General features: G+C 43.3%; 1 protein-coding gene across 4 annotated transcripts in view; it reads right to left on the bottom strand.

Moving 5' to 3' along the window:
* LOC127626608 (caskin-2-like) overlaps positions 1–26863 on the bottom strand; it is a 76681-nt gene that overhangs the window by 36450 nt on the left and 13368 nt on the right. For all 4 annotated transcript variants that reach the window (XM_052102515.1, XM_052102513.1, XM_052102516.1 and 1 more), the window contains 5 exons: positions 19704–19801; positions 18510–18655; positions 6428–6523; positions 3977–4089; positions 1101–1209 (listed from right to left, as the gene is read on the bottom strand). In XM_052102515.1, the coding sequence (XP_051958475.1) occupies positions 1101–1209; positions 3977–4089; positions 6428–6523; positions 18510–18655; positions 19704–19801 (562 nt within the window). The remainder of the gene's footprint in view (positions 1–1100; positions 1210–3976; positions 4090–6427; positions 6524–18509; positions 18656–19703; positions 19802–26863) is intronic.

The following is a 26863-nucleotide window of genomic DNA, read 5'->3' as shown; positions in this document are numbered from 1 at the left end:
CTCTGGAGCAGATTTTCATCAAGGATGTCTCTGTACATTGCTGCGTTCATCTTTCCCTCGATCCTGACTAGTCTCCCAGTTCCTGCCACTGAAAAACATCCCCACAGCATGATGCTGCCACCACCATGCTTCACTGTAGGGATGGTATTGGCCAGGTGATGAGTGGTGCCTGGTTTCCGCCAGACATGACGCTTGCCATTCAGGCCAAAGAGTTCAATCTTTGTTTCATCAGACCAGAGAATTTTGTTTCTCATGGTCTGAGAGTCCTTCAGGTGCCTTTTGGCAAACTACAGGTGGGCTGTCATGTGCTTTTACTGAGGAGTGGCCTCCGTCTGATTGGTGGAGTGCTGCAGAGATGGTTGTTCTTCTGGAAGATTCTCCTCTCTCCACAGAGAAACACGGGAGCTCTGTCAGAGTGACCATCGGGTTCTTGGTCACCTCCCTGACTAAGGCCCTTCTTCCCTGATCGCTCAGTTTGGCCAGGCGGCCAGCTCTAGGAAGAGTCCTGGTGGTTCCAAACTTCTTCCATTTACTGATGATGGAGGCCACTGTGCTCACTGGGACCTTCAATGCTGCAGAAATGTTTCTGTAGTACCCTTCCCCAGATCTGTGCCTCGATACTATCCTGTCTCGGAGGTCTACAGACAATTCCATGGACTTCATGGCTTGGTTTGTGCTCTAAAATGCACTGTTAACTGTGGGACCTTAAATAGACACGTGTGTGCCTTTCCAAATCATGTCCAATCAACTGAATTTACCACAGATGGGCTCCAGTTGTAGAAACACCTCAAGGATGATCAGTGGAAACAGGATGCACCTGAGCTCAATTTTGAGTGTCATGGCAAAGGCTGTGAATACTTATGTACATGTGATTTGTTTTTGTTTTTTATTTTTAATACATTTGCAAAGATTTCAAACAAACTTCTTTCATGTTGTTATTATGGGGTATTGTTTGTAGAATTTTAAGGAAAATAATTAATTTAATCTATGTGGAAATGTGGAAAAAGTGAAGCACTGTGAATACTTTCCGGGTACACTGTAGTTATAGTCACAACACTGTTCTATGTTTTTCTAATTAGAAAGAGCAATATTTCACTTACATCCAGCAACAGTTTTACTACTTCTGTTTTCCCATAGAGGGCAGCCTCGTGCAGAGCCGTACCAGCTTTAGTAGTTCTGTTGATGTCAATCCCAGCTTTCAGCAGGAGTCTAAATATGAATGATAGCACAGCGACACGTGAGCCATCCTGTCCTCAAGATACAAACAAAATAATTTATGTCTTTAAAAAACTATGTAAGGGACAATGCCCAGCGGGTCACTATCACAAAATAAACCCTGAAAAGATAATCAGGATCTTGTTTCACAATGAATGGGGTTTATTTAGCTATAATGACCAGCAGATTGTACATTATCTAGCTTATTACATGGTTTCTTATTAAAAAATAAATGATATTAAATATTGATCTCAGTTGAAATCATGTTGTTTGAGAAGAAAGGAACCCCAGAGTGATACGAGAGGCATGAATCTAGCACATCTGTGTAGAAAATGGTTTCCTGGGACATGCAGTTTGCAGTTATTCAGTTTCATGGTCATTAAACAAAAATATTTGACCACAGACTGCTGTGATTGACCAATCAGACCCCCCCCCCCCATGTCACTCCAAACCCATATGGCTTTCTTCTGTGAAACACAAATTTCAGATTCTTTCCATTTGAGACCTTCAGCAGAGCAAAAGATTATCAAAACATAACACATTACCTTTTGGCCTGTTCCTCACATAAACCTATTTTATGGCTTCAGAAGACTTGGCATATAGAGTACAAGTCATATAGACTACATTTATGGTGGTTTTTTGTCATTTTGGAGCCAGACAGGCCAATCCCATTTCACAATCTTTATATGGAAATAAAAAGCATCCAGCACAATATTCCAAATTTCTCCTTTTGTGTTCCTTTGAGGATAGAAAGTAAAACAAGTTTGTACAACATGAGGGCGAGTAAATTATATTATTTTAATTTTTGGGTACACTATTCCATTAAGTCACCATGACAATAATTACACTTCAACAAAATGCTGATAATCGAGTTAATTGATTCCTTGTGTAAACATCACAAAGTATCGACTTCCTGATAAAATCTGTTTGTTCAGTATAGTCATTATGTTTATAAGGAGACTAAGCAATTGAATGATTTATACTCCTAAGCAAAATGCAGCCTCCTGTTACCTCTGTCCATCTTTTCCTTGTTTACAAGTTGCATTCCAGGAAGGCTTTGGAGAGGAGAGAGATTCAGCATGAACTTTCATATATGGTTACTGCTAGAAGAGCATGTCAGAACAGCTGACTGGCCGGTGTAACCCTATTTGGCCTCATTCCTATGCATGTTAACATCACAGTGCTGTCAAAGGCCTCTAACTACATGCACACAGAGGGGAGGGCAGCTCGGGTCAACACATGCCCACACCTCCAAATGCACACTTAATTTCTCTACTCATCTATCTACTCTCCATTCTATCTGTCCACACGCTCATTCCACACTCCTGTCTCTTCACCTCAATTGTTCGACAAACATGTCAACAAAGCTGCCTACCAAAGCCTGCCTGACTACCTGCTTGACAACACACTAGGTCGCAAAAAAGGCAGACACCCTCCGCCTGGCATTCATTCCTACAAACACACACATATTCTCTCACTCTTTTGTTGCACCTCTGCAAGCAAGTACCTAAAAAAACACAGCATCTCTCCTCTTGATCTACAACATCAGTTTGAAGAAAGAAGCAGACAGATCTAGAACATTCCTGTAACTTAACAGGTAGAGCATGGCACTAGCAATGCCAAGGTTTGTTTACATGTAATACATAAAAGGATTATATGTATACCTACAGTTTTTATAAGGTATCTATAATTACTATGTACTTAAGCATTTGATACAATATACTTATTATGGACATATCATATGTGTTGTTGCATTGTACTTACATTTAAAGCACCTGCATTAAATTGCATCTGTAATTACACTGTTATCCTTACCCCCTAAACATAACTCTACACCAACCCTAACACCTAAACCCTAACCCTTACCTCACCCATACTTACCTGTATCTCAATCTCAGTAGCAGCCAATGTGAATCTTGTGAGAATTTTGCAGAACAACATGTAATTACACAGTAACACATTGTATTGTATGTGTTTTAATGTAAGTACATAGTAGTTAAAGACATGTAATATAAAGTGGGACCACACCTTGAATGCAGTATACTGTAAATTGTTTTGGATTTTGTTTTTAATTCTGCCAGATTCATAAATGCATTAGAGTTAAAACTAGTAGAGCATGGCACTAGCAATACCAAGGTTATGGGTTTGAGTCCCAGGGAGGGAACACGTAAATTTATAAAATATATACATTGAATGCACTGCAATTAGCATTAGATAAAAACTTGCATAGATACATTACAGTTATAACTGTTAGACCATGGCACTAGCAATACCAATGTCAAAGGTTTGATTCCCAGGGAACACATAAATGGATAAAATATATACCTTGAATGCACTGTAATTCACATTGGATTAAAATGTCTGCCAGATGCATAAATGTATTACAGTTACAACTGGTAGACAATGGTGCTAGCAATACCAAGGTTATGGGTTCGATTGCCAGGGAGGGAACACATAAACTGATTAAATATATTCCTAGAATGCACTTTATTTGCATTGTCGTAGTAGAACGACAATGCAAATTTCTACTTTGCATTGCAAGTAGAAAACTTCTAGACCATGGCGCTAACAAATATTATGGGTTATATTCCCAGAAAACACTTAAACTGATCAAATATATACTTTGATAGCACTTGACTTTAAGATGCTTTGGATAAAAGTGTCTGCTAAAAATATATAAAAGTAGATGTCAACAGAGAGGGAGATAAGATATAGGAAAACATAATAGATTGAACATTTTTGTAGCCAGTGAAAAGCAAACCTGATGATGTCCTTATGGCCATTGCGAGCAGCAAGGTGTAGGGGGGTATTATCTCGTCCATTTCCCTCTAAGAGTGCTACCACCATGTTACTGCTCAACAACAGCTGGGTCACCTGAGGGAAAGTAAAACAGAAGTGTATTTACCTGTCAGACAATACTCCAGTGTTATATACTTTTGTTCACATCAACGTTCTACAACAGGGGTCCTCAATAGTACTGCAGGGGGTTCGGCAATAATTGTTTGATCTCAAACTATTTTTAGTGAGACATTTTTTTAAATATATGTTAAAGAAATACAATAACAAGTTAACTTAAACCAATGATGTATATATAATGTACAAGTATATAACTATGTACATTTATTATCAATATGGTACTATACAAATATTATTACAGGTCTGGCTTAAAATGTAACAATCAGTTTTATACAATCAGTAACAGAGGTCCTTGGCCTGAACATTTTTGTAGAATCATGTGCTAAACAAGTAGCCAGTGCCAATTTACAATGCAGCAAACTTACCAGAAAGAATTGTCAACCCAGGCATATGACTATGTACTATCTGACATTGATAATGTGTCAAATGGAATTCAGTTTCCAACTGGGGCAGAATCCTCCCGCAGCCCAGCAACTGACTCGCTGGTGTGCTGCTAAATTAGACTCATTCCATCAGCCTGCCTCTCTGCAGCATTTACATTCTATAATTCCAAATTACTTGGGCAAAAGATTAAATAGAAACAGTTCACCCTTGCAAATCTAGTTTAAGGTGAATTAAAGATCTCTCAACAGGACTTATTCAGAAAACTGTCAAAAAAGCCATTTTCCCAATCCTTTTATCCTGATTTTCCCAGTTTGTGCAGGGTGCCACTGTAAGCAGTTTGTATAAGCTTAGTGATATTCTTCGCCACTGAATGCGTATGTAATACTGTCTTCGCCAAAATAATCAAGACCTCATTCAAGCTCTGTTATGTCATAAACTCCTGCTTATAATGTAGTGTGGAAATATCTTCAGTGGTATGAGCATGTTTTGAGAGTTGGATAACTCAGATAGATGTTGAAAAGGGCACAGTTATTTAAAATGTGGTTAAATGCTCACTGTACTGATGCAGAAAATACCAAAATAGTAGTTGAACGATTCCCCTGCACATTCACGGCACCATTTCATCTTGTGTTAATAAAATTAAAAATTTGCTAAAAAATGCAGTTTTACCCTTTGGAAAATCTAAATATTTGTACCTCAAATTGTTAAATGAAACAATCAAACAATCAAATCTTACGGACTAGGGTTATTGACAACGGCTTGAGTTCTTTCCTAAACACACAAACTAATGGACAGTTGAGTTCATTTTAATCATCCATAACTTTCTGAAACAAAATTGTATTAACAAATCAGCCTATTCAACTTTTACCTAGTCAAACACATTCAGGTGTGTCAAGATCATTTGTGACCCACAGGCTTATATACATTTTATTGTAATTAAAATAAATGTTATGCATTGGTTTTAGAAAGGGCTAATGTATGTCAACTGCGAGAATAAGTCTATAATTCTTAAACAAATGTTCATTCTGTTTAATACTATTTGTCAACATTGTGTGGGTAGGTTGCAAGGTTTTTATTAGCTGTATAACTTTCTATTTTTTTTTTGTCATGTCACTTAACATTGGCACCTTTAGACACCATTAAAGGGATTGTTCACCCAAAATGAAATTTCTGTCATAATGTACTCGCCCTCATGCCATCCTAGATGTGTATGATTTTCTTTCTTCTGCTGAACACAAACAAAGATTTTTAGCAAGTGAATGGTGGCCAGAAATTTAAAGGTCAACAAAGCACATAAAGGCAGCATAAAAGTAATCCACATGACTCCAGTGGTTAAATCCATATCTTCAGAAGCAACATGATTGGTGTAGGTGAGAAACAGATCAATATTTAAGGCCTTTTTTACTATATATTCTCCTCCCTTCCAAGTAGGTGGCGATAAGCACAAAGAATGCAAAATGCCAAAAACAAAAGAAGAAGGATGTGGAAGTGAAAGTGGAGAGTTATATTTAAAAATGACTTTAAATGGATCTTTTTCTCATCCACACCTATCACATCACTTATAAATATATGGATTTAACCACTGGAGTCTTATGGATTAATTTTATGCTGCCTTTATAAGCTTTTTGGACCTTCAAAGTTCTTCATTGTGTCTACAGAGCTGAGGTATTCTTCTAAAAATCTTTGTTTGTGTTCAGCAGAAGAATGAAAGTCATACACTTCTGGGATGGCATGAGGGCGAGTAAATGATGAGAGAATTTTCATTTTTTGATGAACTATCCCTTTAACATGATATTTTGTGACTTTTTGCTTGAATAGCACATATCAAGGATATATTTATCCCTCTGAAGAATAGGGGCAGGCCAGTTTACAACAGATGTAGTGACAGTCACAAAATCTCCTCTTCACTCACCTCGTGTCTGCCAAACTCACAGGCCAGGTCCAGAGGGGTCTTCTTTACTTTGTTGACAGCGCAGGGGTTGGACTGGTGTTGCAGTAGCATTTCAGACTGAGTAGACACACACAAACACAGAGATATAGTGAAAGGGCAAAGGAGCCGTGTCTGGGTACATTAGGCTTCTGGAATAACACAATTACACAATAGAAGGACAACATCAAAAGCCATATTGATTTTAGTCTCCTCGCAAATGAAAAGCTGAAATGGCATCCAGGAAGGTCAAGGAATTTGAGGGAAAGGGCATAGAAATCCTTTGAATTCTTTGTTAAAATATATTATGTTATCTAGCACACAGCATATCCTGTAACATTATTTGTGAGAAAGGGTCAGACATCTGGAAAGGGAATACTCTGCATTTCGAGCCAAACCTTCGTCACTCTAACAAGAGCAAGACTAACTGGAAAAAAAACACATTGTTTTAAAACAAAGCCCTGGACTTAAAGAGTAATGCTATCTATGTTGGGGACCACTGTTTTGCCTTGAGCATGCAACGACAAGTCTTGCATTTTCCAGGGCTCCCATTTTCTTTAAAAAAAAACATTAAATGCCACATATCCTCTTCATCTAGCAGCTACTGTAGCTCTGTAAACAGCCTCAAAAGCAAATATTTTGGTTTGATCCACAGCATATTCCTGAGTCACTATCAAAGAAATCTACATTCAGCCTTTTTGCCCATTTATTTTGAATAACGAGTGCAAAGACAGAGATGAAAGCATTTAGTGAATTCCCTTTGACAATATGGAAGATGAACATTACTATTTATACATGTATGCATTTAGCAAAAACCTATATCCAAAGTGACTTACAGTACATTCAGGGTATATCTTTTATCAAAATGTCTGTGCCCGCAGGGGCCTGTGTAGCTCAGCGAGTAAAGACACTGAATACCACCCCTGGAGTCGCAAATTTAAATCCAGGGCATGTTGAGTGACTCCAGCCAGTTCTCCTAAGCAACCAAATTGGCCGGTTGCAAGGGAGGGTAGAGTCACATGGGGTAACCACCTCATGGTCACAATAATGTGGTTCTTGATCTCTGTGGGGCACGTGATGAGTTATGTGTGGATGCTGCGGAGAATAGCATGAGCCTCCACACGTGCTACATCTCCGCGGCAATGTGCTCAACAAGCCACATTATAAGATGAGATTCATCCTCCACCACCCAGACTGAGGTGAGTCACTACGCCACCATGAGGACATAGAGAGTGTATTGGGAATTGGGCATTCCAAATTGGGGAGAAAATGCCTCGTTCTCTACTTCTGAGACGTCCCTACGTCACTAGAGAGGCCAAATAATTTATGACCGTCTCTACGGCGAAAAAACATCAACATCTACTTTAACATCATCGCACCCTTGGCTCCGCCTACTGGCACTCTGTTTGTACTCAGAGAGAGAGAGCAGGACAAACAGGCCTAGTATGGCCTAACTATTCCAGGATATCAAATTATATTTTAAATTGTTTTTGTATATTAACATGGATGTCTTTGACTGCTATCATGTATCTCGCTCCACTTTTAAAATACGCTGTGTCATGTTACAATTTGAAAAGGAGACCTTATTCTATTTCATTACCTGCTCTGCCTGTTTTGAGCACTTTTTGCACCCATCTGTACTATTTTTAATAGCCATGACAAATGCATTGAGAGAGATTGTAGTTTTTATAAAGTCAGATCAGATAACGGCTCTGTGACACATAAAACAAAGAAGAGAGAAAGACTTGCATTATTGGCATTACTTTCATGGCTGGAACAGTACATTAAACACAGTGATGTCACCCTCAACAAACTAATTTTAAAATCATGCCGTGCATAGTGTAAATGCCGGCTTCATACTTTTATGAGAATTTAAGTTCAAGCTTTGAACTTAAATAAGCCTAACAAGCTTCCAAACACGAGATGATGATGCAGTTTACCCTACAGAACTAATGATCTAAATTATTTCAACTAAATACTGTAACTACCCTGAACTAAGAATCCATGCAGGACTTAAAAAACATGTGAAGTAGCAACAGTAGGTATTAATAAAGCATGATCTTGCTTCATTTTAGCATTATATATAATTAGGCCTGTGGAACGTTGTTTACGTTTTTTCATTGTAATAATTACTAGAAAGGTTTCCAAACTTTTCTTCTAATAGAAAGATTCATCTAAATCTGTCAAGCGTCCTTAAAGTGATAGTTTAGCCATAAATTGATATTCTGTCATAACTTTCCCACATTCATGTTGTTCTAAACCCATGTGACTTTGTGTATTTTGTGGAACCCAAAATATGTTAGACAGAATGTTAGAGACTGACTGCCTCAGTCACTACTCACTTTAAAATATGGAGGAACAAAAACCATTCAGAGAAAATAAATAGTGACTAAGGCTAACATTCTGTCTAACATCTCCTTGATTGTATTGCATGGAAGAAAGTCATATGGTTTGAAACAACATGATGGTGAATAATGACAGAATTTCCAATATGATAATAATAATAATTATTATTATTATTACAATTGTTAGAATTAATATTATGTAACATTTTAATTGTGTATTTTGTAATGGAATATTGTGGAGTAAACGTCTATTATATTATATGTGGAAGTAAATAGTTACTCGCTACTTGAGTATTCTTTCAAGTGGATACTTTCTTACTCTTACAAATTTTCTCTTACAGGTAATTATTGACATAAGTACTTTTACTTCTACTTCAGTGATTCTTTTTAAAGTAATTGTACTTTTACTTGAGAAATGTTTTGGCTACTCTACCCACCTCTGCAATAAAATTATAAAAAGGCTATGTCATGACCCTTTTAAGATACAGGAACACCAGGACAATGTATTCTCCTATCACTTACTGCTAACAGGCCTCACAATAGGAACAAAAGGAAGGCAAAAGACCAAAGCGCAATTGACTGGAAAAGCTGAAATGACTGACAGGAGTAGGTTGGATTGAGAACAGGTTTCTATTTTAGGACTGATTCCATATGTTTTTTTAATACCGGAACTGTAAGATTTTCATGACTTTAGATGACATTATAATTTTTTATGTGCAGTTTTCAGATGATGCAGACGAAACATCATATTAAAATACTCTGACCATGTTTCCTGCACTTCCATTCAGTGGCACTCCAACATCGTTCTTGAATCTGCAGCTCTAAACATACAGTGCCAACCAGTGAAGTTTGATTCCTGAATGAATGACTCTTATGAGCAGTTTCTTTTGAATCTACAGCGCAATGAGTGTAGTGCGGTTCCTGAGCAAATTACTTTTATGAGCTGGTTATTTTTAATCTACAGCATAAAACACAACCTAGTAACCTAGACGTTCCCCGTCTGTCACTCACTTTGACGTTGTGTCGAAGAAGCGATAATCCAATAATCAATTTTAATCACGCCATGTGCTGAACCGTGTACGTGCGCTGCTGACACAGGTGCGGGCAGGCAGTTGTGTGCCAAAACGACAGGCAATGTCAGACTGTACGTACCCTTCCCCAACACCCCATAAGGCGCCAGCCGCACCTTTTCTCTCTCTCTGTGTTTCTCGCATAGAGTTAAAGTGGCTGGGGCCATCTTAACGCTCTCACACGCATCGGGGAAGGCGTTCTTCCCAATTCCTATTCTTTCAGGGGGGAAGACCCTGCGGAGACCACAACTGCCCAGGCTGGGGGAGATAAAGAGTGGTGGAATACATCACATGGGATTTTAGGTTGCATGTGGAAAATGGCGCGGTGGTAGATCCTACCTCATTGGGAGGGAGGAGTTGCTACAAACATGGTGACCGGGGGGCAGTGAGGACTGCCCAAGGGAGACGCGGGTCCGCTCGCAAGGGGACCGTACTGCGGAAAATACACACAGGGAAAAATGTCCACATGGGGGCCAGACTTGTGGAGCACCTATTTCAGTACAGAATAATTTGAGTACTCGTAGTGGGTCTGGTCGGGGAATTCCTCCGCTGAATTCGCGGACCAGAGGGCTAGGGAGGAGTCATCCAGGGAGCCGAGTTAGTGGGATCTCCTGGGATAAGAGTGCATGATATTACCTCAGTGAAGGGAAAGTGCGCTAGGTGGAAGCGGTACACCCGGTCAGTTGTTACCGCGTTACCGAGTTCTACCGGCTTGGACCTGAGAAAGCAAGGGATGAAACCGACTCAACCCTTAGATTGTAAAATCTCGTAAAGTTATTGGGTGTTGCCCAACTCGCTGCTCTGCAAAGGAGGTGCATTTGGCCAGTGCCCACGAGGATGCCACAATTCTCGTCTAGTGTGTTCGAACCCGCAAGGGGGAGGGCACGACCTGGGTGTGATAGACCAATGCTATGGCGTCAACCACCCAGTGGGAAAGCCTCTGTTTGGAGACAGCGTTCCCTTTCCGTTGTCCACCAAAGCAGACAAAGAGCTGCTCAGAACGTCTAAAGCTCTGCGTGCGGTCCAAATAGATATGCAAAGCACGTACCGGACACAGCAACAAAGGGGCTAGATCTGCCTCCTCCTGGGAGAGCGCTTGCAGGTTCACTATCTGGTCTCTAAAGGGAGTTGTAGGAACCTTGGGCACGTAGCCTGGTCGCAGTCTTAGGGTGACGTGAGTGTCTGCCGGACCGAACTGCAGGCAGGTGTCGCTGACAGAGACCACTTGCAGGTCCCCGACCCTCTTGATGGAGACGGAGAGGGTAGAGGGTCTTGAGTTCAACTGATTCTCCAAAGGCCTGAGGATGCGTGCCCATTGCACACGGTGCCCCAACCCTGTTTGGAGGCGTCTGTAGTGACCAGAATGCATCGGGACACCTGCTGCAAGGGAATTCCTGCCCGTAAAAAACAGAGGTCTGTCCAGGGTTTGAAAGTCTGGCGGCAGACGGGGATGATAAACATACGGTGCGTGCTCTGAACCAGGGCGAGCTTGCTCCATGCTTGTTTTCCCAGTTGACCTGAAGCTCTATGCGGCTGAGGTGCCTGAGCACCTGGTCCCTGTGGACGCACAGTGACTCTCGGGAGTGGGCCAGGATGAGCCAGTCGGCGAGGTAGCTGAGTATGCGAATGCCTGCTTCCCAAAGCGAGGCAAGGGCTGCCTCTGCGACCTTCGCAAAGATGCGAGGTGACAGGGACATGCCAAAGGGGAGGACCTTATACTGATACGGCTGGCCGTCGAACGTGAACCGTAGAAAGGGTCGATGTCGAGGCAAGATTGAGATTTGGAAGTACGTGTCCTTCAGGTCTAACGCTGCGAACCAATCTAGATGCCGGATGCAAGGTAAGATGCATCTTTGCGTGAGTATTTTGAATGGGAGTTTGTGCAAGGCCCGGTTTAAAACTCGCAAGTCCAAGATCGGTCGTAAGCCGCCGTCTTTCTTGGGTACGACCGTGTGACGGATTGGGAAGTGAAAGCCACGCATCCAAGCTCCGTGCTAGGGACACTAAGGGGACAATCATTCTGGCGGGGCGGAGCAGGTAATATAGCATCGGGAGGCAAAAGCGTGTCCTGAGGCTCTGGTGCTGAGGGAAGACTCGATGCACTTACCTTGCTCCGCATACCCGGCAGGGGGCGGGTTAGTGACTGAGGAGGAGGTCCCATGGAGGCGTCCTCTAGACTCGTCAGAACCGGCCGGCCGGGGGGAAACAGTCGTGGGTCTGGAGGCGGGAGGTCCGCATCCGATTTGCCGGGACTGTTGAGGTGTGGCACCGGGGTGCCGTGAGAATGGCATTTGCGGACCAGGTGACCCAGAGAAAGAGGAAATTGCTCCTTTATTGAGAATGTGGGTACCGCAGCCCGATGGCGGCAAAGAAAACAAACTGGACTTAGGATTCTCCTCCCGGCCCTCCACCGGTGGACGGATTGGTCTGCTTACCAGCTCCGGAGCAAACGTCTCAATCTCTGGGTCGTCCATCTCAGGAACGCTTGGGAGCCTTCCGGGTCCTGGAGGGTATTCGTGGGCGTACACTTCCTGTGGGGCGCTCAACGCTGGGGCTGAGAGCTGGGCCCAGGTTGAGGATGCCGCATGTATTGCTCTTTTGGAGAATCAAACTCATTTACAATATTCTCTTTTAGACAGCGCTGTCGAAGCGCCCAGGGGCAAAGCTGCACTGCCGTGCAGAGAAGGAGAAAACCGCTGATCTGCGCCTTAGATCCAACAGCATACCCTCTTAGAGATGAGGTGAACCGTTTTGTGAATCGCAGCTCTCTGCTCACACAACCGGTTGGCTCCGAAGAAAATTTCTGAATGAACAAACAGCTTCTTTCACAAAACGTCGAAGTGAGCGAAAGACGGGGAACACAACGCAAACAGTGTAGTTCAATTCCTGAATTAATTACACTTAAGGCTAATTTATACTTACTGGATGAACAGGGTTCTTTTATTTCGCATAAAAATTTTGACAAAATGTTATGAAGTTTATGTACCTCCAAGATGTTCATTTGCAGATATTTCTCCAATTCAGCACATCTCTGCAAATCTTGACCTAGGAGAACTTGGCTAGGCGAAAAGCATTTATGACTGGTTAAAACTAATCATGGGTGTGGTTTGGACGTAATGTTTTTTTATTTACAATCACGTGTGCCAGCTGAGGAGAAGTTACCAAGGTTACTATCGTTAAAAATGAATAACATTGAAGCCTGTCTCTTGTTTGTGCAGAAGTACACTTATTGTTTAAGGATTTACAACACAAACTATACAAAGAAAGCATGACCATGACAAATGCACTGAGAGAGATTGCAGTTTTTATAAAGTCAGATAAGATAACTTGGTGCCAAAAGTGGAAGGGGCTCTGTGACACATAAAACAAAGAAGCGATGCAGTGCTAAAAGTGGTGGAGAGAAAGACTTGAATTATTGGCATAACTTTTGCAGCTGGAACATTATATTAAACACAGTGATGTCACCCTCAACAAACTCATTTTAAAATGATGCGGTGCGTAGTGTAAAAGCAGCTTCATTCGACTAGGGTGCTTTAGTTCATCCAAGAGAAAAAAGTTCAGCTTGTTTCATAGTATAAATTAAGCTTGAAGAGATGGTTCTTTTAAATCTACAGCACATCCAGTGTAATGCAGCTGCTGAATGAATAACACTTATGAGCTGGTTCTTTTAGTGAATCAAAAACACTTCAACACAAATTTTGTTATAATAGGGATCCTTAAAAAAAATAAATGAATGAATGATATACCTGTATGTTAGCACAATATTTGTTTGTTTAAAATGTTATTTAAAAGTTAAAGTAGGACACATTATTGGATTGCATTTATCCCTCTAAAAGTATGTAAAGTACGAAAAGTATTAAAATGTCTGTGTAAACATGCCTTTTGTGATAATTGTATTAAATTGATCTCTTATTTGTTATATCTGCACTGTTGAAATCTGAAATTCCACATCTGTCACTCACTCGACGTTGTGTCGATGTAGTGACACTAGGGGTCGCTCTTGGGAGCCCCAAACACCTTCAATCTTTGAAAAAAGGTAAATGAGAATTGGCGAGTGGAATTTGCGTCCCACTCCCCCGGCCATATGGGTATAAAAGGAGCTGGAATGCAGCCACTCATTCAGATTTTTTCTTCCGAGTCAAGCAGTTGTGTGTCAGCGAGCTGAATCCCACTGCCAGTCCAATCACCTCTAAACAAAGAAGAGTATGCTATTGGATATACGCCGCATTCCCTTTCTCTCTGTCCTTCTGCATGATCAGTGCAGAGCAAGCCCCTGGGCGCTTCGACAGTGCTAAAAGAGTATAAATTCCTGACAAGAGAGTGTCTTTTTTTAAAGACGTGTCTTTTTAAAGATGCCTTTCCATCTTTGTGTAGTTCCTGGATGCGGTCGTTATCTCTCCACCTCCGACAGCCACGGGCGCTGCTTCACATGTCTGGGCATTGATCACGTTGAGGCAGCATTCGTGGATGGTTCATGTTCTCATTGCGATTGGGTCTGTCCGCCCAGTCTGAGGCCGACACAGAGCAGACCACCATGCTTGCCCTCCACCCTCCCCTGAGCCCTCACGGCTAGATGATTGGCCTATTGGGTGACACCGTCGAGGACTTTGCCCAGCAGTTCTCAGTGGCAAAGAAGCAGACTGAGGCAATGCAACACACCTTGCATGGCTCAAGATTCCGTACACCGTCTGCTCGCCGAAGGCATCCCCCTGCGGTGGCAAAAGCCAAGGCGGCTCCGCCACAGCCCGAGCCCAGTCCTCAGCCCCAGCATAAAACCCCTCACGGCCGGGCACTAGGACCCTGAGGAAAGTTTCTAAACATCCCTGAGATGGATGACTCAGGGAGCGAGATGTCCACCAGAACACTGGAGCTGGTATCCAGACGGGAGGTAAATCTTGTGTTCTCTTTTGTTCGCCACCCACATTTTCAAAGAGCGCTTTCCTCACTCCTTGAGTCACACAGCCGGTGTTTATGACCGATTTTATCAAGTCAACCGGACACCGAGCCCATGGCCAGGCGGATGTGACGAGCTACGAGGATGGTCAAAAAGCCCTCCTCCCCCATCGTTGACCCCCCCAAGGTTTCCCTCAGCGCAGCCACCTCAGGATGAAGTGAGGCACCTTGATGTGGCCTTTCCAGCTCCCGCCCGTTGCAAGGCCCCACCCCCAGGTACGTCAGACACGATTGTCCCTTAGCCCCTTAGTGCCCCTTGCCCGGAGCATGGACGCGTGGCTAATGCTTCCTACCCATCACGGTGGCTGGCTAGGACCATCTGATTCGGCTACGCGATTCAGTTCACCAGACGCCCGCCCCAGTTCGCCGGCGTCCGCTTCATCTCTGTGTAGGCCGAGAACGCCGCCACCCTGTGTGCTGAGATCGTGACCTTCTGCGCAAGGGCGCGATAGAGCCTGTCCATCCAGCCAAGATGAGGAATGGGTTCTACAGCCCTTACTCCATCGTGACACAATAAGTAAGGAAGAAAGGCGGTGGGTTACGGCCATTCATGGACCAGCGAGTTCTGAAACAGGCCCTGTACAGACTCCCATTCAAGATACTAACTCGGAAATGCATATTGCCATGTGTCGAGTAGGATCCAACCCGGCCACATCCAAGTGTGACATCAGAAGCCACGCCCATCCAAGTGTGACGTCGGAAGCCTACATAGTTACAAACTATTATTAAAGTGATAAGAGCTGCTTTCAACAGGTAACATCTCATTCTCATACAACTCATTCTTATTATGTTGAACAGTGTTTACACTAAAACCGCAAGTGTGTTTTGTGCATTTTGTTTCGCAGTTACCTTCGTCTTCTAGTCTTCTCTTCTCGATGCTTCTTCCTGTTTTTAAATGTTAACGTTAATGAGAATGTGTCCAATTTGGGCATGGGCGTAGTGGCTTCTGACGTCACACTTGGATGTGGCCGGGTTGGATATCCACCGCAGGATGCAGCGAGCTGTACTTCCATGTGTCCAGCATCAAGATTTGCGGCGGTAGACCTGAAGGATGCATACTTTCACGGTTTTACCGCATGACAGACCCTTCCTACGGTTTGTTTTCGACGGCCAGGTGTTCAATATAAGGTCCTTCCCTCCCCTTCCCTTCCCTTCTCTGTCCCCTCACATATTCACGAAGGTCGAAGAGGCAGCTCTTGCCCCGTTAAGGGAAGTGGGCATCCACCTATTCAACTACTGGCTGATTTTAACACACTCTGTGCACACAAGGACCTGGTGCTCAGGCACCTCAGCCGTTTAGGGCTTCAGGTCAACTGTGAAAAGAGCAAGCTTGCCTGTGTCAGGACCGGGGCTTGAACCCAGAGTGTGCTGCTGGCAACCCAGAGCACTAACCACTATGCTATGGAGCTGTGTGGACCCAAATTGCAGAGAATCACAAGAGGCAGGACTTGGGGAAAACAAACTGTCTTTACTTAATGTTCTTAAAGATCAATCATCAAAAGCAGGGCTGAAGAAAGTACAGATCCTCAATGGCTTGATGCTGGCAAAACATGTCCAAAAGCATAGAACAAACTTCCCAAACAAAAAGGTCAAAAGATATGGGAGAAAGTCTGTCAAAGTAATCAAAAGTAGGTTAAATGGGAACAGGCATTTACAAAAGATCTGCCTAAGCAAAAGAACTTCAAGACTGAGCAAAGATACAAACAAAAGCAGGTCTTATATATACAAATACACACACACTCTAACAAGCCAGGCACAGGTGATCATTGAGCTAATAATGAACAGGAAATTAGGAGGAAGTTGTGGAAGGACGTGTGCTCTAGGTTCCCCTCTGCTGGACAGACCATGATATAACAGCCTGGAGTTCGTTCTGGTAGATTCTAACGTTATCCTAAGACCTCAACCGGGCTATGAGCCCAAGGTTCCCACGAGCCCTTTAGGGGTCAGGTAGTGAGCCTGCAAGCGCTGTCCCAGAGGAGGAAGACCAAGCCTTAATCGTTGCTGTGTCTGGTGTGTGTTTGCACACCTATTTGGATTGCATGCAGAGCTCTAGATGCTCTGAGCAGCTATTTGTCTGCTTTGGAGGAGAGCAGAAAAGGAACGCTGTCTCCAAACTTTTAGGACTTTTTGTCTCTGGGTCGAGCCGGTTTCGTCCCGTGCATTTTCAGGTATGAACGGGTAAGGTTACAGGACAGCTGGCCAGGTATACTGCTTGCGTATGGCGCCTTTTCCCTCCGTGAGGTGAAGTGTGCTTCTTTCCCATGTGAGTTCATGAACCTGGATGCCTTCCTCCTTAGCCCTGTGGCTCGCATATTCAGCAGAAGAGTTTGCAGCCAGACCCACTATGGGTACTGATATGCCCTGTACTGGAATAAGTGCTCCACAGGTGCCAAATACTCCGGTAACCCCCTGTGATGTATTTTCTGAAGTACGGTCTCCCTGTAAGCAGACCCGCGTCTCCCTTGGGCAGAGTTTTCTCTGCCACAGTTGCTGTGTTGTAGAGCTCCTCCCCTTCGAGACAGGACCTACCACCGTTCCTTTTCTATGTGCGGCAGATGAGCCACATGTTAACTCCCCTTCGGGCAGGATGTGATCTCTGTGGGGTCTTTTTCACCTGAAAAATAGTTAAGGAAAATAACACCTTCCCCGATGCATAAAATAGCGTTAGATGGCCGAATATAATACTCTGTGGAGAGAAAACATAGAGAGAAAAGGCTGCGGCTGGCGCTGCCTGCTATCGTGCTAGTTATGTCACTTCCCCCCCTCAGGGGTGTGAGGAACTACATGACGTCTTGTGGGGACTTGGGGGAGTTTACGTGCAGACTGACGCACCTGCTATTATGCACGCAGCAGCTCGCTTGCACCAGCATCGGCAGTTCACGTAAAACAGTTCAGCTGTTGTGGTGTTTTTTCTACAGGGGTCCCTATTGTTTTACTATATCAACACAATGTCGAGTGAGTGACAGAAGGGGAAAGTCCCCTGATGGAGGGTATGAGACTTTGTGGCCCTCTTGCCACAACACTGTACTATCCGCTGAAATAGCCGGGACCTTGTCTCGGCTCCTCGGCACAAAACCTGAATGAGTGGCAGCATTCAGCTCCTTTTATACCCGTATGTCCAGGGAAGTGGCATGCAAATTCCACTCACCAATTCGCATAGGCCTTTTCGTCAAAGATTGGAAGTGTTTGGGGCTCCCAAGACCGACCTCTAGTGTCACTACATACACAACGTCTTGTTCCCTCCATCAGGGAATGGGGTTACAACAGTAACTGAGATGTTATCTCATCATTAGGCAACAGACTGCTAAAAATTGCATTATTTTCCAAATATTTCTTCCTCAAAATTAAGAAATTTTAATGGAACTGTCGAAGAATCTGAATCGTTAAGAGGAATGTTACCAAACCACCCGCTCTAAAAGTGTTTTTCATGAGCCACCCAAACGGAACCAGGTTTTGCTGAGTTGGTGATGGTTATACAATGGGTTTAGGAACACAGTTCACTCACTCAAAGCTGCCCAGGCTATATCTGTTCATCAGTACATCTATGCCATCACTACATATCATACCAGTCAACCTCACTCACTTTAGTACAATGGATTTTCATGCAAGTGGCAGTCTAAACCCAACTTGACTATTGACATTTTCCTCCTTGTGTCATTACAGACAGGTATAAAACTGGAGGAAACGTGAGCTACATACCACTTCATAGTGTCCGTACTGGGCAGCCAGGTGGAGAGGGATCTGTCCATCTTGTGAAGCCCCATTCACAGAAGCTCCAGCTCTTAGCAGCATTAGCACAGAGTCAGCCTTCCCCTGCCAGGCAGCATAGTGCAATGGACGCATACCTAGAATAGTGGGTAAAAGCAGAATATCGTTTTTTTTACAGCTTCAAGTTCCACTACATAGAAAAAGACTGTGCCTTCCTTGGTAGGGGCCTCTTTTTTCTATTAAAAGTTTTTTCTATGCTCAGCACATGTCCACAATAATCCATATATGTTTCTAGACTCCTTGGAGTCTTTTGAATGTTAGGTTTATAAAATTATGAATATGGGTTAGGAATTCTATGAAAAGTTTATAAGCTGTCAACACTTTTTGTCTGTAGTACAGTTGAAAAAGAGGCTCTGTGAATGCATGTGTTGTGAAAACCACTGGCAAAATAAAGTTGACTATTGGGTAGTTGACTGTTAATAATTTTTACTAAAACTATTTTAAACAGATAATTCTTTGATCATTACATTTGTCATACCATAGGACCATTAAAAATGAACTAATTAAAGCAAATACAGTAGCTGATTAAAGCAACGGTCATATTAGTGTTAGCCTTTGAGTATGCAAAATTATTGCAGACACCATAATGGATAGGAAATTATATCATGCTCAAGGGATTCTGTTTTTAAAAATTAATAAATCCCAAAAATGCTAACATATTAAAAATGTTAAAATACAGTGTCTATTCACTGTCCTGCAACAATAAAAATATGCAGCTTTGAAATATGAAGACCTTTCGATCTTCTATTGGTCACATGTATTTTCATCATACAAATTTACAGGCGATAGTTCACCAAACTTTCATCTGCATCGGAATGCAAAATTTCTTTGCATGAGCTTGCATTTTGGTCTCCTGCATTTGGTTGCATTTCAATTGCAGCTTAAAAATAATGACCAGATACAATGCACAATATATACAGTACACTTTCCCATTTATATCAACTTGAAATCTTGAACATCGACAAAAACAATATACAAGTCAACTACCCTGTCTTATTGAATCTGTTTTGATCCAACATTAAATTGATACAAAACAATGCAAAGTAAGGACATGCACACTAAACTGACTGACTGATTTGTAGCAGTATAATGGAAAGAGCAAGCAAAAATGCCACAGCATTTTACCATTACTGTCTTTGATATCCACGGTAGCCTGAGCCTCCAACAGCAGAGACAGCAGGTCAGTTGTGCCAGTGAGAGCTGCATGGTGAAGTGCTGAAAACCTGTGAAAGATAAGAAGAAAAATATAAAAGTCCTGAAAAGTATGAAAAATTGTCCTGAAAAAGTTCTCTAAACTTGTCTATTTATTGGTTAAATAAGGTTCAAAGTGACATGTAATTTCTGTGCATCTAGCGGCACCGTACATAATTGCAAAAACAATGACTGCTTTCAAAAAGGTTTCCCGAACATGCTCCCTGTCAGTTATTGGTCGTGCAAAGAGAAAGTACCGCCCCAAACTCACAACATTGGTTGAGCAAATGTTGCTGTGTCGGGCTGCAGGAGACGCTCAAAAAACAGAGCAATGTTTTGAAAGATCCAGTGTTTACACTTTTAATATAAACAAATATTGTGAAGTTTTATGCTCTGATTAGCCAAAATATGAGAAGAAACATTAATTCAATTCAGATCTTACAAATAAAAAATTTGGGAGAATAATAACCCATCTGGTGTTGAAGAATGTAATATTGTAATATTTAATATGATTAATAAATCCAGAATATCTTATACATATGTATATAAGTATGAGTCATGGACTGATTAAATGCTGTATTAAATATAAATGGTGTGCCATTAAAGCCATATCCAGAAATAAATTATATATCAAACATACAGTATATTAAAAGTGGAAGAGCTTTATTATAAGAATATTATTCTTCAAATCTGCCAGGCCAAGTGCACTTGGGATTTACAAATTGCTTTGTGTCAATGGAATAATAGATGTACATGTAGCTCACTACCATTTTAACATCCTCACACTGAGTTCTAAGAATAAAATGTGTCAGTACAGCTAATAAGTGTATAATTAGCTCTCTAGATTAAGCTGACTTTGCCTTGTAGACTTGAGATTGTTTGGAGGAATAGCACTAATCCAAACAAAGCCTTCCTGGCTGAGACAAATAAATATATAATTTGCATTAAAAAATGTATCACAGGAATAGAAGACCAATATTTCTTTGGAATTACTTGTGCCAAAGTGAAAAAGTTTTTCTTTTTTCACACTAGTTAGCTGTTGCATTATTCTTCTTTAATAGAATATCAGTGCACTGCATACTATGATGAATTTGCACAGTATTTATTGAAAAGATGTATTAAGGATCAGTTTAGAGACACTCCTTTCTAACCCATATGTGTAATTCAATGTCATAATAATATTCATCTGCCTTGGGTTTAATGATGGATGAGACCATGCCAACCGCACTTGTACTGTGTACTGTATTTGTCACACACCCCGTTTGTACAAAAACACATTAAAAAAAGAGGAGAATCAAGGGCCTCACACAAAAACTTAAGGGGCAAAATTGCAGCTTCAAAGACATTCAACAAGGGATGTGCAAAACTATAGATTTTCATAATCGATTTGTTGGGTTGAACAATTATTAGTCAACTTATTGGTCTTAAAGAAGCCCTGTATAATTAGACCTGACCCCAATCGGATGTGTACATCTTCCTGTCTTCTCTCACATTGCACTGACAGAGTGTTCCTACATGCCCTTTCATCCAGAGATGAATCACAGGTATGAGTACAACTACTCCTAACTTCAGTTGAGACTTACTGTAGATAAAATCATGATTGCATACTTATTTTTGTGAAACTAATAGATAAAAATGGAAAAAGCACCATGCAGCCTTTGTTCTGCAGCCACAGAAGTTGAGAGTGAGTAACGCTGAGACAATTAATATTACACATATCTCAAGCATGCTGTGTTTGGCTTATGGTGCGGCATTCACTATCTGATCCAGATTTCTGAGCTTTTGACTGAGAGCATTCTTAAACCCATTCACATGGGGCACTTCTTACACATCAGTATGTTGTCCATCGATAATTACTGTGTATGTTAAAAATATCCTGTCGGGCAAATTATTATGTCCTATTATTATGTATAGTGTGAATAACAGAACATGACTCTAGAAAAAACACACAAAAAGACTGATTGAGCAAATGAAAGAAAGAAAGAAAGAAAGAAAGAAAGAAAGAAAGAAAGAAAGAAAGAAAGAAAGAAAGAAAGAAAAAAGAAAGCCGGGTGCTGGAGCAAACAGCGCCAGTAGCACTGATGAATAATGAAATGTTTTCCCTCCACCTCAGCTGCGGGTCCCTCAGGAATCTGTTTCTCAGTTCTTCTCCTGCTGCTCATGAAAGCACAAATTAACAACTTCATCAAGATACGCTTTCAACTTTCTGCCGATTTTATCTCTCTAGACTAATGGGACACCCAGATACAACATCCGCCATTTTTTATGTATATGCCTACACAATGTCACATCATCTTTGAGCTACTTACAAAAAGGAATCCAGCTGCAAAGATACCAGATGACCATTTTACTCTGACTGAACTAGCAAATAACTTTAGTCACCAAAAATTACATTTTAGTTGACAATAATGTGCAAAATGACAAAAATGTGTGTCAAACTGTTTGTGGACCGGTTATGTTCTCACTGCGAGAGCATGACTATGGCAACATTGCAGTCGCGGCTTTCCGTCCTCAGAGGAAAAGCCACCCCAGTGGCTCCCCGCCGTGGTCCTTCTACCTACGGATTTGAGGCCGCATCGGTTAGCACAGGGGGCGATTTAGGGATTCCAATGGGAGCAGTTCTGCCGGGTAAACCCCACGGACCTCCCATTCCCCAGCACACTCGTTTGCCCCAGTCGAGATCTGCGATGAGACCACCGGCTCATCTCTGTGCGAGTTCACAAACTCATTCGGGGCTCGTGAAACGGATGAGCTCTCGATTGCAGCATTGGAGAGCGGGCTGGTTCAGTCTGAAACTGAGGACTCGATGGGGCTCCCACCTGTGGGTGCGGTTGCCCGTCGCAGGCCAACGAGGAGATGACTGCCATGCTTGTCTGGGCGGCTGCGAACGTCGGGCTGGAGTGGAACCCTAAGCCCTGTCCTGAACCATCGCGGATTGATGATTGGTTCCTGGGTCCGGAGCACCACTCACGGCCGCGTCCTGCCCGGTCCCTTTCTTCCCGTAGGTGCATAAGGAGCTCACGTAGTTGTGGTGGGCATCTTTTACTGCCCGGACCCGATCTCTGAGCTCCTCCGTTCTCACTACCCTCGATTCCCCAGGTGGATAAGGCACTTGTGTTTCACTTTTGCCCGCAAGGCGCTGCCACCTGGAGGAACCGTCAGAGACTCCCGTCCAAGGCCTGTAGGTTTATGTCACTGGTGACTAAGGCCTACATTGCTGCTGGACAGGCCGCCTCTGCCCTGCACACCATGGCTCTCCTGCAAGTGCACCCTCTGGGCAACGAAGGTCACGACTTGGACTCTCGGGCAGGCGATGTCTACCTTGTTGGTCCAGGAGCACCACCTATGGCTCAACTTGGTCGAGATGAGGGAGGCTGACAAGGCACAGTTCCTTGACGCCACCATCACCCAGGCTGGCCTATTTGGCAACACCGTCGAGGACTTTTCCCAGCAGTTCTCTGTGTTTAGAAGCAGAAGGTGGCATTCAGCACATTCACAAGATCCCACACCTCGTCTGCTAGTCGCCAAGAGCGTCCCACTGTGGCAACGACACAGGCCCTTCCTGCGGTTTGCTTTCAATGGCCGGGCATACCAGTGCAGGGTCCTCCCCTTTGTCCTGCCTGTCGCCTCTCGTGTTCACGAAAGTCGCAGAGGCAGCCCTTGTCCCGCTAAGTGAAGTGGGCATTCTCATCCTCAACTATCTCTTGAGACTTGCTGTGTGCGCACAGGGACCTGGTGCTCAGGCACCTCAGCCGGCTGGGGCTTCGGGTCAACTGGGAAAAGAGCAAGCTTTCCCCGGTTCAGAGCATTTCTTTTCTTGGGATGGAGTTAGACTCAGTCTCTATGATGGCACGCCTCACAAGCGAGTGGGTGCAGTCAGTGCTGGTCTGCCTGAATGTCGTCGGGCTGAGAACGGCAGTCCCACTAAAACCATTTCTGAGGTTCCTGGGGAATATGCCGTCCTCAGCGGCGGTTATACCACTCAGGTTGATGCATATGAGATTGCTTCAGCACTGGCTACAGACTCGAGTACCGAGATGGGCATGTCACCTCTGGGCACATCACGTGGTCATCATGCCAATCTGCCGCCTCTGGTTCAGCCCTTGGACAGACTTAGTGCAGGTGTCCAGGCATGTCATGGTTACGACAGACACCTCCAAGCGTGGCTGGGGTGCTGTGTGCAATGGGCGTGCAGCCGCCGGCTCCTGGACAGGGCCACAACTGCGTTGGTATATCAACTGAGTTGCTGGCAGTATTGCTCACCCTGCGGAGGCTTTGGCTGTTGATCCAGGACAAGCACGTGTTGGTCCAGACGGACAACACAGCGACTGCAGCGTACATCAACCGCCAAGGCATCTCCTCCTCTGGAGTTAGTAGTGAGCCACTCACATCCTGGGTGACCTCAACAGCATGGCAGATGTGCTATTCTGACAGGTCACGCGCAGGGGAGAGTGGAGACTCCACCCCCAGGTGGTCCAGCTGTTTTGGAGTTGATTCGGTAAAGCGCAGGTAGACCTGTTCGCTTCCCAGGAATCCTCCCACTGACCGCTCTTGTACACCCTGACCAAGGCTCAGATGCGCTGGCAAACAGCTAGCCCCGGTGGCGACGCAATAATGCGTTCCCCACAGTGAACCTACTTGCAAAGACCCTGTGCTAGGTCAGGGAGGACGAGGAGTAGGTCATCCTAGTAGCACCATACTGGCCCACCCAGACTTGGTTCTCGGACCCCACGCTCCTCGTGACAGCCCCCCCATGGCGAATTCCCCTGAGCAGAGATCTCCTCTCTCAGGGACAGGGCACCATCTGGCACCCATGACCAGACCTCTCGAATCTCCACGTCTGGCCCTTGGATCTAAGTGGCCTTCCACCCACAGTAGTAGACAAGATCACTCAGGCTAGGGCTCCCTCTACGAGGTGACTGTATGCCTTGAAGTGGTACCTGTTCACTAATTGGTGTTCTTCCCGACACGAAGACCCCCAGAGATACGCAGTCGGGTCGGTGCTTCCCTTTCTGGAGGAGAGGCTGGAGGGGGGGATGTCCCCCTCCACCTTGTAGGTGGACGTGGCCACTGTAGCAGCGTGACCTGATCATCAGGTTCCTTAGAGCCGCGGGGAGGTTGAATCACGCCTTGTTCCCTCATAGGATCTCTCTTTTTTGCCTACCAGTCACTGTGGCTGTTGAATGCCCAATTTTACCAGCCACTTACCAGCTACTTACCAGTGTGTGTGTGTATATCTTATTTTTATATATATATATCAAAAGTTTGGAATAATGTACAGATTTTGCTCTTATGGAAAGACATTGGTACTTTTATTCACCAAAGTGGCATTCAGCTGATCATAATGTATAGTCAGGGCATTAATAACATGAAAAATTACTATTTTATAAAATTCAGAACTTCTTAAACTTCAAAGAGTTCTCATCAAAAAATCCCCACATGCAGATCCTTGGCATTCTAGCTGCCAGTTTGTCCAGATACTCAGGTGGCATTTCACCCCACGCTTCCAGTCTTGTCGGGCACTTCTCACAGACCTTACAGTCTAGCTGATCCCACAAAAGCTCAATGGGGTTAAGATCCATAACACTCTTTTCCAATAATCTGTTGTCGAATGTCTGTGTTTCTTTGCCCACTCTAACCTTTTTTTATGTTTCAAAAGTGGCTTTTTCTTTGCAATTCTTCCCATAAGGCCTGCACCCCTGAGTCTTCTCTTCACTGTTGTACATGAAACTGATGTTGAGCACATAGAATTCAATGAAGCTGTCAGCCAAGGACATGTGAGGCATCTATTTCTCAAACTAGAGACTCTGATGTACTTATCCTCTTGTTTAGTTGTACATCTGGCCTTCCATATCTCTTTCTGTCCTTGTTAGAGCCAGTTGTCCTTTGTCTTTGAAGACTTTAGTGTACACCTTTGTATGAAATCTTCAGTTTTTTGGCAATTTCAAGCATTGTATAGCCTTCATTCCTCAAAACAATGATTGACTGATACGTTTCTGATGATAAATCTGTTTCTTTTATTGCCATTTTTGACCTAATATTGACCTTAAGGCATGCCAGTCTATTGCATACTGTGGCAACTCAAAAACAAACACAAAGTTTGATATAATGGCAAGTGATTTTCTAGTACCAAATTAGCAATTTAGCAAGATTACTCAAGGATAAGGTGTTGGAGTGGTGGCTGCTGGAAATGGGGCCTGTCTAGATTTGACCAAAAAATATTTTATTCAAATAGTTATTGTGCTGTTTTTACATCATTAATGTTCTGACTATACAGGTGAAACTCGAAAAATTAGAATATCATGCAAAAGTTCATTAATTTCAGTAATTCAACTTAAAAGGTGAAACTAATATATTATATAGACTCATTACAAGCAAAGTAAGATATTTCTTTTGGCAGTGTGGGCAGGTGCCAAGTCCTGCTGGAAAATGAAGTCAGCATCTCCATAAAGCTTGTCTGCTGAAGGAAGCATGAAGTGCTCTAAAATGTCCCGGTAGACGGCTGCGTTGACTCTGGACTTAATAAAGCACAGTGGACCAACACCAGCCGATGACATGGCTCCCCAAACCAACACAGACTGTGGAAACTTCACACTGGACTTCAAGCATCTTGGATTGTGTGCCTCTCCATTCTTCCTCCAGACTCTGGGACCTTGGTTTCCAAATGAGATGCAAAATTTGCTCTCATCAGAAAAGAGGACTTTGGACCACTGAGCAACAGACCAGTTCTTTTTTTCTTTAGCCCAGGTAAGACGTTTGACATTTGAAGCCCATGTCCAGGACCCGTCTGTGTGTGGTGGCTCTTGATGCAGTAACTCCAGCCTCAGTCCACTCCTTGTGAAGCTCCCCCACACATTTGAATGGCCTTTTCCTGACAATCCTCTCCAGGCTACGGTCATCCCTGCTGCTTGTGCACCTTTTTCTTCCACACTTTTCCCTTCCACTTAACTTTCTATTAATGTGCTTTGATACAGCACTTTGAGAACATCCAACTTCTTTTGCAATTACCTTTTGAGGCTTTCCCTCCTTGTGGAGGGTGTCAATGATGGTTTTCTGCACAACTGTCAGGTCAGCAGTCTTCCCCATGATTGTGC

Source organism: Xyrauchen texanus, chromosome 33, assembly GCF_025860055.1.
Source record: "Xyrauchen texanus isolate HMW12.3.18 chromosome 33, RBS_HiC_50CHRs, whole genome shotgun sequence".
Lineage (NCBI taxonomy): Eukaryota > Metazoa > Chordata > Actinopteri > Cypriniformes > Catostomidae > Xyrauchen > Xyrauchen texanus.
The sequence above is the reverse complement of the archived record's forward strand: the minus strand, read 5'-3'. Positions and strand labels throughout refer to the sequence as shown.